Genomic DNA, 11,395 nt, shown 5'->3' on the forward strand with positions numbered 1-11,395 from the left:
ATCTCGCTGACTCTGGGGGTCCTGAGCGTTACGAGTCGTTGAAAGCCCTTTAATTGCATTTAATTAACAAAGTCTTGTCACTAATTTAATTTTAAGTCCCTTTATTGTTGGCCGGGGGCGTCTCCGTGGGTCGATGCTGTTGGGCTGCGAAGCCTCGCAAGCGCAGCGGACTCTGGGGAAGCAGCAGCAGCACTTCTTTGTCCCTTGCCGGGCTTAGCTGCTGCATTTGGGCCCTACTTTCTCCTAGGGGAGTTGCGCTAAAGAAGGCCCTGCTGCTGCTGCTGCTGCTGCAGCCGGTGTGCTGCTGGATCCTCCTGGAACGCAACGGCCTCTGCAGCAGCAGCAGCAGCAAACTGAGTTTTGGCCCCAGAGGATGCAGACGGAAGGCAGCAGTGCGCCGAAGCGCTCCCGGCGGGCCCGGCGGCGGGCGAAGTCCAGCAATGAGGCGGCAGCAGCAGCAGCGGCAGCAGCAGCAGCACCTGCTGCAGCAGCAGGCCCCGCAGCAGCTGCAGCAGCAGCACCAGCAGCAGCTGCAGCAGCAGCCCCAGCAGCAGCAGCCCCAGCAGCGCTGTCCCTGAGGTGCGCAGGCCCCGCTGCTGGCCCTCCCGCCGGCCCAGGGGCCCCCGAGGCCCCCAAGCCGGAAGAAGCTGTGGGGAGAGAAAGCGCTGCTGCTGCTGCTGCTGCTGCTGCTGCTGCTGCTGCTCCGAGTTTGCTGCCGATGGTGGCGACGCCGCTGGCGCGGCGCTTGCTGCAGAAGCTGCAGTGGGCCTACGAGGCGCAGCGCAGCGGCGTGAGGCCCCCCGTGCTGCTGCACGGATTTCCGGGCAGCGGCAAAAGCTCTTATGTGCGCTGGCTGGCCCACTTGGCTGGGCTAAAGGAGCCCCCTGTGAGTTTATTTCTGGACCAGCAGACGGAAGCAAAGGACCTCGTTGGTGAGCCCCTAGCGCCCCTGGCAGCGGCGTGCTGCTGCTGCTGCCGCTGCTGCAGCTGCTGCTGCCGCTGCCGCTGCTGCAGCGGCTGCTGCAGCGCCGGCTGCGCCCGCTGCTGCGGCTGCCGCTGCTCCCGCAGCGCCGGCTGCGCCCGCTGCTGCAGCTGCTGCTGCAGCTGCCGCTGCTGCTGCAGCTGCCGACGCCGCCGCTGCTGCTGCAGCGGGGAGAGCGCTGCAGCGGACTGGCTGTAGCCACACGGACGCGCTCTTTGTGTCTTCTGCGGCGAACGGTCTGCTGCTGAAGAGCTGCAGCAGACAGCCGGCGGGGCTGCAGCTGCTTCATTTATTTTCTTTTATTTTCTTTTTTATTTTCTTTTTTTTTATTTTCTTTTTATTTGCGTCAGGGACTTGGGTCTGCGGCCGCCGCGCGGGGGAGTTTGAGTGGCAAGAGGGCATTTTGCTGCGCTGCGTCCGCCAGGGCCGCTGGGTGGTAATAGAGCAGCTGCAGCAGCTGGCTCAGGACGTGCATGCGCTGCTGCATGCGTTGGCAGCAACGGGAGTTCTCACAGTTCACGAGCAGCAGCAGCAAATCAAAGCTCACCCCAACTTCGCCCTCTTCGCGACGCTCGCTGCAGCGCCGCCGTTGCTGCGCCCGCCTGCTGGCCGCGCAGCAGCAGCAGCAGCAGCAGCAGCAGCAGCAGCAGCAACAGAGGAGACGTTGGATGTCTCCTTGACGGCGCCGCCCCCCCGCCTGCCGCCGCTGCTGGCCTCTTGGGTGCTGCTGCATGTGCCTTCTCCCTCAGCAGCAGATGTTTTGCAAATAGTGAAGACTGTGTTTCCTTTTGTGTCCCCTGCTGCGCACGCGCTGCAGCGGGCCTTCCGTGCTGCAGCAGCAGCAGCAGCAGCAGGTCTCTCACGGCCGGGGCAGCCGCCGCCCAGGGCTGTGCGGCTGCCGCAGCTGCGGGACTTCCTGAAGCTCTGCAGGCGGCTCGACAAGCTCGCGAGAAGCAGCAGCAGCAGCAGCAGCAGCAGCAGCAGCAGCATGTTTGAGGGCTACTTGACGGACGGCGTGAAGCTGCGCATTGTGGAAGAAGCCGCAACTGTGCTGCTGGGCCACCTGAGCGACCGGCTGCTGCGGCTGCGTGCTGCTGCTGCCTTTGGCCGCGAGTGGGGTGTCAGTGAAGAACAAGTGGAGGCCCTTTTGTTTGGCCAGAGGCCCACAGTCACTGACACGCCGGAGGCCTTAAGTGTGGGGCCCTACCTCTTGCCGAAGCTTTGCAGGCCGGCGCCGGCGGCCTGTGCAGCCCCCGAGGACGTCTTCGCCGCAGCAGCAGCAGAGCCGGCAGCAGCAGCAGCAGCAGCAGCGGGGGAGCCTGCTGCTGCTGCTGCTGCTGCTGCTGCTGCTGCCGGCAAGGCAGGAGGCTCTGGCTGGCTCACGGGGCAGCAGCTGCGGCTGGTGCAGCAGGCTGCGGGGGCGCTGCTGGCTGGAGAGCCGCTGCTGCTGGTGGGCGACACCGGCGCAGGCAAAACCTTCATAGTGTCTTACTTGGCGCAGCAGCTGGGGGTGGGGTTGGTGGTGATAAATCTGCACCAGCAAAGTGAAGGCGAGGACTTGCTGGGCCGCTGGGTCCCCAGGCACCCCCCGCAGGAGGCTGCTGGGCTTTGGCGGCAGCTGCTGCGCATTGGCGAGCTCATGCTGGGGCCCCTGGGCCAGGAGGGGCCCCCGCAAGGGGCCGAAGCAGCAGCAGCAGCAGCAGCTGCTGCAGCGGCTGCTGCAGCTGCTGCAGGTCAAAAGTCAGGGAGGGATGGGGAGGGGGATGGCCCTCAGGCGAAAAAACGGAAGCAGCAAACTGAGACGGGCAACAGCATTATAGAGGCATCTAGGCAAATGCTGCTGCAGGCACGGAGAATTGGCTCGCGGCTGCTGCAGCGGGAGGCATATGTGGCGCTGCTGCGGCTGGCCGCAGCAGCAAACACTGCCCTGCTGCAGCTGCTTAGGAAGCGGGGAGATATGCTGCCTGTCGTGCGGACGCCGCAGCAGCAGCAGCAGCAGCAGCAGCAGCGTGCAACAGCAGGTGAGCTGCTGGCGCGCTGCACTGAGCTGCAAACTTCTGTGTCAACTCTACTTGAAGATCCAGCCCTGGCGGACTGCAGCGCAGCGACTCCTCGCAAGTTTGAGTCTTTGTTGGATGCATGCGGCTTGAGGGGCTTCTTGCCGCGGAGCGGGGGCTGCGGAGCAGCAGCAGCAGAGGCAGCAGCAGAAGGAGCAGCAGCAGCACCCGGCGCAGAAGCAGCAGCAGCACACCCGAGACGCCGCTGTCAGCTGCACTTCGCCTTCACAGAGGGGCCTCTTGTTGAAGCCGTGAGAACGGGACAGTGGCTTCTGCTGGATGAAATCAACTTGGCTCCTCCCGACTTGCTGCAGCGGCTGCTGGGGCTGCTGGACGAGCCTGAGGAGCCGCTGCTGGTGCTGGAGGGGGGCAAGCCGCGCCGGGTGTACAGACACCCCAACTTCCGAGTCTTCGCCTGCATGAACCCGCCCACCCTCGCGCCCCCTCTCCGACTCGCAGAACACAAGCTGGAGTTCGAAGACGAGAACGAACCGCCCTCTGCAGACGGCCCTGACCAGCAGCAGCAGCAGCAGCAGCAGCAGCAGCAGCAGAGGGCTAAGGCGGCGTCTGCAGAAGGGTCTGCGGCTGTGGGCAAGCGGGAGCTTCCGGCTGAAGTGCGGCAGCGGTTCACAGAGCTGTTTGTGGACGACACAGACGGGCTAGAGGACATAACAACAATAGTGGATGCGCACTTGCGGCCTTTGAGCGCCGACCCTCCCTCTCGCCTTGTGGCTGAGGTGTACATACACCTGAGGTACTTGGCAGAGGCAGGGCAGATCCTAGATGGCAACAACAAAACTCCTTGCTACTCTCTGAGAACCTTATCTAGAGCTTTACAGCACGCAGCAGCCGTGGCCCAGCGCCGGCTTCGCCCGCTGCAGCTACGTGCTGCACTAAGGGAGGGCTTTGCTGCTCTCTTCGGCTCTTCGCTGAGCCCCCACAGCGCGTCCAGAGTCGAAGAAGTCCTGGCGAAAGCGCTGAAGGAGCCGCGGCTCCAGAGGCCTACAGGGAGTGCGGCATGCAGTGTAGATAGGGCAGCCTCACAAGCTGCACGAGGTGTGGGAGCTGCTGCTCCGCCCCTGGATCTGCAGCTGCTGCCCACGCCGCCTGGAGAACACCCCCAAGTTTCCATTGAGGGCTTTATTGTGCGCAGAGGTGAGCCAAGGAACGCTTCTGCATGCAGACAGCAGCGGGCTCTTTCCTGTGCTGCCTTCTGTCGTGTAGTTTTTCTCGAGTCGAATACAGAAAGAAAGAAACAGTTCAGAGGCATAATGCCATTTGGTAGCGCATCTTTCTTTGATCTGTTGCGCTCTAAGCTTATCTTTGTTCGTGTCTGCTGCTGCTGAATTTGTTTATGGCGCATTTGTATGGTCTTTTATTATTGTTACTGCGGTAGCTGCCTGTGCATTTGTGCTTCCTAGGTGACGAGCCGATAGCTGTAGAGACACTGAAGAAGAGTTTCGTAATGACGCCGCGGTCTGCGGTGTACGTACGCCGTGTGGCTCGGCTGCTGAGCGGCAGCCGCTGCGCGTTGCTGCTGGAGGGCCCCACATCTTGCGGAAAGACATCTTTGGTGTCTTTTCTGGCGGCTGCTACTGGGCACAAATGCGTGAGAATAAACAATCACGAAAATACTGACATTCAGGAGTACGTTGGCAGCTACGCCCCAGACCCACACGGCAGACTTGTCTTCACAGAGGGGCCGCTGACTCTGGCGGTGCGCCACGGCTGGTGGGTTCTGATTGACGAGCTGAACCTCGCGCCCTCCGAAGTCCTAGAGGGTAGGGCCCGTTGCTGCAGCAGCAGCAGCAGCAACAACAGCAGCAGCAGCAGCAGCGAATAGGCTGGGTTGGACTTCGTTTGAGCCTCGCTGCCAGCTGCAGTTCAGAAAAAAGAACAGAAGCAGCGGGGTTGTAGTGCGTAACGCCGCTGCTGTTGCTTGTTGCTGTTGCTGCAGCTCTCAACCGTCTCTTAGACAACAACCGCGAGCTGGTCTTGACCACAACTGGCGAAGTCATAAAAGCCCACAGCGACTTCCAGCTGTTCGGGACTCAGAATCCAGCGGGTCTTGGGGTTTACGGGGGCCGCAAGATGCTGAGCAAGGCCTTAGCCAATCGTTTTTTGCAGCTGGAGATTGAGGAGTTGGGCGAAGACGACCTCCGACTCATTCTCATGAACAAATGCAAACTCCCCTCTTCCAGGGCAGAGCCCATGCTGCGCGTCTACAGGGACCTGCAGCAAAGAAGAGCCAACAGCTCAGTAAGCCGCGAGCTGTTCTCGCTGCTGCAGCAGCTTTGCCTGCCTTTTTTGTCTCTGCTTAGCTTGTTTGCGTGCGGGCGCGGTACTGTTTATGTGATCCTTTTCTAGTGTTGGACACAACTTTCTCAAGGATAAATGTCTCCTTCTCTCTCTCTTTCTCAATGCTTCTTCTCTCTTAGTGTCTGTTTGCTTTCTTTTGCCTTGTATTTTGCTATCCATCTTTGTCGCCTTCTCTCTTTCTCAATGCTTCTTCTCTCTTAGTGTCTGTTTGCTTTCTTTTGCGTTGTATTTGTTTTCCCGCTCACGGCTCTGCCGTTTTCCGTGATTTTTGTGCAATCTTTTTTAGGTGTTTTTCGGCTCTCATGGTTTCATGACCATCCGCGACTTAATTAGGTGGGGACGGCGCGTGGGGAACTCTCCTTTCCAGGAGCTCCTTCATAACCAGCAGCAAAACCAGAAGCAGCAGCAGCAGCAGCAGCAGGAGGTTCGTGAGTACGCACCCACGTCGCTGGAGGAGGTCGCGCTGGAGGGGTGGCTGCTTGTGGGTGAGCGGCTGCGCACTGAGGAGGAGAGGGCCACAGTGCGCCAGTCTTTAGAAAAACACTGTCTCAACTCAACTCCAGCAAAGCCTAAACAGTTGCTTGTGGATTATGCAACGGATCCATATGTTGCTGCCTTCCGCCGACTGCTGGACAGAAAGATTGAGTGCTGCATGCAGCAGCAGGCTGCGGCTGCTGCAGCTGCTGCGGAAGCAGCTGCTGCAGCACAGAGAGCGGCTGCGCTTGACGCCGGCCCGGAAAGGGAACGATTGGAAGCCGAGGCTGCTGCAGCTGCCTCAGAAGCAGCAGCTGCAGCAGCAGCTGCAGAGCTTCCCCCTTTCCTTCCGTTTTCCTTCAATAATGCCTCCTTCAGGTTACTGGCCCTTACGCTGAGGGCCCTTGCAGCCTCTGAAAGTCTTCTTTTGATTGGAGACACAGGGGCTGGGAAAACTGCCGTGTGCGAGTTAGTGGCTTGGACCCTGCGGCAGCGGCAGCAACCGCCGCAGCAGCAAGACCAGCAGCAGCAGCAGCAGCAGGGCCAAGAGCTAGAAGACTTGCTGCGACAGCGTTTGTATCCAAGTGGTATGTATGTCTACAACTGCCACTTGCAGATGGAGGCATCGGAGCTATTGGGTTGCATGACTCCGGTTCACCAGGGCGAGCTGCAGCAGCAGCAGCAGCTTGCTGCTATGGTGCAGACTGAGGTTCTTCGCATGCTGGAGCAGCCACCAGACCCAGACGAGCTGCTGCCTGACTGGAAGCAACGCGAGCAAGCAGCAGCAGCAGCAGCTGCTGGAGATGCAGCCGCAGCAGGGACATCTGAAGCAGCAGGAGCAGTAGAGAGGGGCAGCTCGTCGCGTGAGCTGCTGCTGCGGTTCTATGAACTGCTGCAGTCGGAAGCAGCAGATGTGCTGATCTGCTTGAGGGCCGAAAGATACCGTATAGATGACAGTGCTGCAGCGGATGAAGAAGATGCCAGCCTCTTTTCAAGGGCCCTCAACAGGGCCACCAAGAACGCTCAACAGCAGTTACTTAAAGAGACACAGGAAGCAGCAGCAGCAGCAGCTGAGAAAGAAACGGAACTGAGTGAGCAGCTTCAGGCAGCCAAGCAAAAGCTGCAGCAAAAGCAATGCCTGCAGCAACAGCTGCAGCAACAGCTGCAGCTGTACCAAGATCAGCGGCAACGTGAGGAGCAGCAGAAGATCACCGACGACGGCGACGCCAGTGAGGCTATGCAGCAGGAGCAGCAACAGCAGCTGCAGCAGGGGAGTACAGCAGCACGAAAACGACAACGCAAAGGGGTCAGAAATCGTGCAGCAAAGGAAGCAGCTGGCGTTGCTGCTGCTGACTCTCAGCAAGTTGCAGAAGCAGCACAAAAGAGACGCCGAAAGGCAACAGAAAATGTAGAGACTGCAGCAGCAGGGGCAGGAGAAGCACGGACAACCTATGGGGACAAGCAGGCTGCTGAGCCAGCAGCAGCAGCTCATGCTGCTTCTGCCAGCGACGTTGATGGTGAAGAAGCCGCCGCAGAGGCAGCAGCAGCAGCAGCAGCAGTAAGTGCGGCGGAGGATGAAGTGTCGTTGCGTGCATCAGCCTGTGCTGCTGCTGCAGCAGCGTTTGCAGCTCGCGCTGCTGCTAGCGAGACTGCTGCTGCACTAGTAAACCGGTTCTGCGAGCTGCTGCGGCAGCGCTGTGCTGCGTGGCTGGCAGCATGCAAGGGGACCCGCCGCCTGTTCTGCTGGCGTGATGGACCATTGGTCAGGGCCATGCGCGAGGGGGCCTTCTTTCTTCTTGACGAGGCCTCCCTAGGCCAAGACGCAGTTTTAGAGCGGCTGAACTCAGTGCTTGAGGACGGGCGGCACCTGCTGCTGACAGAACAGGGGGCAGCAGGAGCAGCAGCAACGGGCGAAACAGCTGATCGTGACGCAGAAGCAGCAACAGGGGCCCCTGCAGCAGCAGCATCGGCGGGGGTAAGCGTAGAAGCTGCTGCAGGCTTCCGCTTCATTGCAACAATGAACCCTGGAGGGGACTATGGCAAGCGCGAGCTGTCCCCGGCTTTGCGCAACCGCCTGACGGAGGTGTACGTACCGGCCTTCAGCTTCCAGGCCCCAGACGCTGTGCTGCTGCTGCTGCAGCGCCTCCAGCACACGTGTGTCCGCGGCCTGTGTCTGCCGCATGCAGCAGCAGCAGCTGCGGGAACCAGCGAAAAAAAGACGGGGGAAGCGACTCAAATGCAGCAAGAAATCACATTGTTGTTGCAACAGCAGAAGCAGCAACAGCAACGAGAAGGCAGCGCCGAGGACTTGCCTCTCAACTTACTGGCTGCGCGCCTGCTGCTTGTGCTGCGGTGGGTGAGACAGTACATTAAGCAGCCGCTCTCCATTCGTGATGCATTTTGCTGGATTTGTTTTATCCACAGGTTTGTAGCTTCCAATCTGCGGCAACCAGCAGCAGCAGCAGCAGCACCTGCTCCAGCAGCTGTAGCAGCAGCTGCTGCTCGGTGGGCGGTGCAGGGTTTCATACATGGGGGGTGCCTGCTGCTGCTGGATGGCCTGGGTGTAGGGGCAGAGCTGCAGTTATCGCAGCAGCAGCTTCAGGAGTTGGCGGATGACTATGTAAAGGCTGAGATAGACCTCAGCAATGCGCATGCTCTGCATGCACCCCAGCAGCAGCAGCAGCAAGTGCAACAGCGGCTTCAGCTGCTCCAGAAACAGCTGCGGCAGCAGCTCGAGGAAGCTGTGACGCAGCCACAGAGAAGGCCACATCTAGGCATTTTGCTGCTTCTAAAAGCGCATGCTTGCCGCCTTTACCGCGAGCTTGGCCTCTCCAGATACAACGAACTGCCTCAGCAGCAGCAGCGACCCCAGCAGCACGATATGACAGGCCCTTTTTGGGAGACGACGTGTTCTTCATTTGATGAAGACGGGTTTGCATGGGTCTCTGCTGCTCTGACTGATGAGAAACTAAGTGGAAAAGAAGCAGAGGCGGCGCTGGAAGTGGGTCCTTTCAGCCTTGCCGCTTTCAAGCAGGTCCAGCAGCAGCAAAGCCTGCGGCAGCAGCAGCCGAACGAGGAGGGGCTCCCGGAAGTCGTGAAGTCGCCGTCCGTAAGGAAGTCTCTAGGAAGGCTGCTGCGTTGCTTGCTGCTAATCCAGCAGCAGCAGCAGCAGCAGCAACAGGGCAAGCTGGCGTCAGGACTAGGGGGCCTCGGCAGCAGCTCTGGGCGGCACGCGGTGCTGTTGGAGGGTCCCCCAGGGGCCGGCAAAACGTTTGTAGTGGGCCTTCTGGCGCGGCTGTGTGGACGTCGTCTTGTGCGAATCAATTTGAGTGAAGACACGGAGCTCGCGGACCTTTTAGGAGCTGTTGTCCCTAGCGCAGAAGTAGAAGAAAGCTACGAGGCTGAGGGCTCCCCAGAGGCCGCCACGCAGCGACAGAAAAAGCCTCCTTTTGTGTAAGTCAGTGCATTCAGCAGCGGCTTAACCCACCTCCCCTGAGGGCAAGGTCTGTATTAGCTTTTTGTGTCCCACGTGTTCAACGCTAGCCGCCAGCAGCCTGAAAATTGAGATCAGCACTTTCATGCGTGCACACACGCGTGCATGCATGCGTGTCTGTTTTAATGAATTTTGCGTGGGGTGTGTGTGCACTCGCTGGGCAATGTTGGGGCTTCTTAGGTGGACTGACGGAGTGCTGACCCGCAACCTGCGTGCGGGCAATTGGATTTTGCTGGACGAGCTGAATTTGGCGCCGCAGCAGACGCTGGAGGGCCTTAACCCGCTGCTGGACCACAGGCGCTGTGTGTACTTGCCGACCCCAGAGGATCCTCTCAGTACCAAGAACAAAGACGCAGCAAACAAAGACGCAGCAGCAAAAGCTGGAGGGACAGAAGCAGCAGTAGCTGGAGGGGAAGCAAACAAGGGAGCTGCTGTCTATGCACCTCCAGGGTTTGTTCTCTTCGCCACGCAGAACCCTCACGCGACAACAGCAGCTGCTGGCGTTCAGACAACAAGACGCACAAGTGCAAATAACAAATGCGTTATGGAAGACGATGAGGAAGAGACTGTTGCAGATTTGCTGCGTCTCCTTGGACTGCCGGAGAGCCTCGAGGGCACAGCCTTTAAACGGCACAGCAGCAGCAGCGGCAGCAGCAGCAGTGGCGGCAGCAGCAGACCCTGCAGCAAAGCTGTGGAAGGCAGGAAAGGCCTTCCTCAGTCCCTTTTAAATCGCTTTTGTAGAGTGCGCGTCGATGAAATGCTCGAGTCGGACATGATCGCCATCGCCCACAAGCTCCTAACCTGTCTGCAGAGCAAACAGGAGCAGCAGGAAGAGCGGCAGCAACAGCAGGGACAGCAACAGCTTCGGCAGAAGCAACGGGAGGAACAGCAGCAGCTTCCAAAAGAAGGGACGCGTGAATCGGCTCTGGCTCTTGCTAAGGAGCCCCAGCTGGGGCTGCTGCTAAGTGCATGCTTTGTCCGCTGTGTTCGTTTGTTGGGGCAGCTGGCCTTAGAAAGACCTTTTCAGGGCCTGGGCGATACCGTCTTCAACTTGAGAGACGTCATGCGGGTTGTCAGGCTTTTCGCAAACAAAGTAAATTGTGCTGCTGCTGCTGGTGTTGCTGTGGGTGCTGCTGCTGTTGCTGCCGCTCTTGCACGGTACAGGTGGCCTGTGTATTGAAATTCCAAAATGCTAGTTAGGGGTTTGGCAGCTCAGAGACTCATGGGGTAGGAAATACAGCGGCTCAAGAAGGCTAGAATGGAGTTTAAAGGGAAATGGACATGGATTTGCTAAGACAACTAAATTAAATCGGTAGCCTGTGGGCATTTGTGTAAACTTGCTGTTGATGTGCATGCGCTCAGCTGCCCTCAGCAGACCCGCGGTCTGCTGCGGCTGTGGCGTTGCTCTCGCGATTGAGGATTTCAGACGATGTGCAAGCAGCGGCTTCTGTGCTGCTGCTCTGCTTCCCGCCGCGGCTGATGGAGCTGCTGCAGGCGCGCAGGCAGCAGCAGCAGCAACAGCAACAGGAGGAGTTCCTCGTAGACGCTGTTGCTGCGCTGCTGTGCCCAGCAGTGGCGCCCGTAGCCGTGCTGCGCTCAGTGCAGCCGCAGCTGCTGACAGCCAGCAACAAGCTTTCGCTTCTGGCCGGAGGGCAGCAGCCTCTTGATTTATTCGTAAGGGGTGCAACTGTTTCTCTAGGAAACATGGTGCTGACTCAGCTCTCCCAGCCTGCTGAAGGTCCGCAGCAGCAGCAGCAGCACCCGAAGCAGCACAAGTTGGCCAGCGGATTGCTGCTGCACTCACAAAGGTCCTGCATGTCAGCAGTGGCAGCAGCCTTGGCAGCAAACTTTCCAGTGCTGCTGACTGGAGAGAGAGGCGGAGGTAGGAGCTTGTGTCTTTGTGCCTGCCTGCTGGCTAGCCCCCTTTTTTTTGCTTTTGCCTCTATTTCGTCCCTTGGTTCTTCTCTTTGCGTTTGACTCCGCCTGTGCGCCTGCGTTTATCCCTGCAGCAATTTTTGTTTTTGAGTCTGTCTTCTCGCTGTTTCTCTGTGCGCGACTGAGTCTTAGCAT

At 59.3% G+C, this 11,395-nt stretch overlaps 1 protein-coding gene across 1 annotated transcript in view; it reads left to right on the forward strand.

Annotated features, from left to right (window-relative positions):
• Positions 1-373: 373 nt before the first annotated feature.
• The window catches only part of ENH_00007430 (Midasin, related), a gene marked incomplete at both ends in the record, with an annotated part of 29,702 nt that continues 18,680 nt past the window's right edge, over positions 374-11,395 (forward strand). The window contains 7 exons of the mRNA XM_013578564.1: positions 374-932; positions 1,333-4,194; positions 4,461-4,820; positions 4,997-5,298; positions 5,645-9,285; positions 9,506-10,418; positions 10,688-11,207. Coding sequence (XP_013434018.1) covers positions 374-932; positions 1,333-4,194; positions 4,461-4,820; positions 4,997-5,298; positions 5,645-9,285; positions 9,506-10,418; positions 10,688-11,207 — 9,157 coding nt within the window. The remainder of the gene's footprint in view (positions 933-1,332; positions 4,195-4,460; positions 4,821-4,996; positions 5,299-5,644; positions 9,286-9,505; positions 10,419-10,687; positions 11,208-11,395) is intronic.

This window comes from Eimeria necatrix, genomic scaffold (assembly GCF_000499385.1).
Source record: "Eimeria necatrix Houghton genomic scaffold, Enh_scaff120, whole genome shotgun sequence".
Lineage (NCBI taxonomy): Eukaryota > Apicomplexa > Conoidasida > Eucoccidiorida > Eimeriidae > Eimeria > Eimeria necatrix.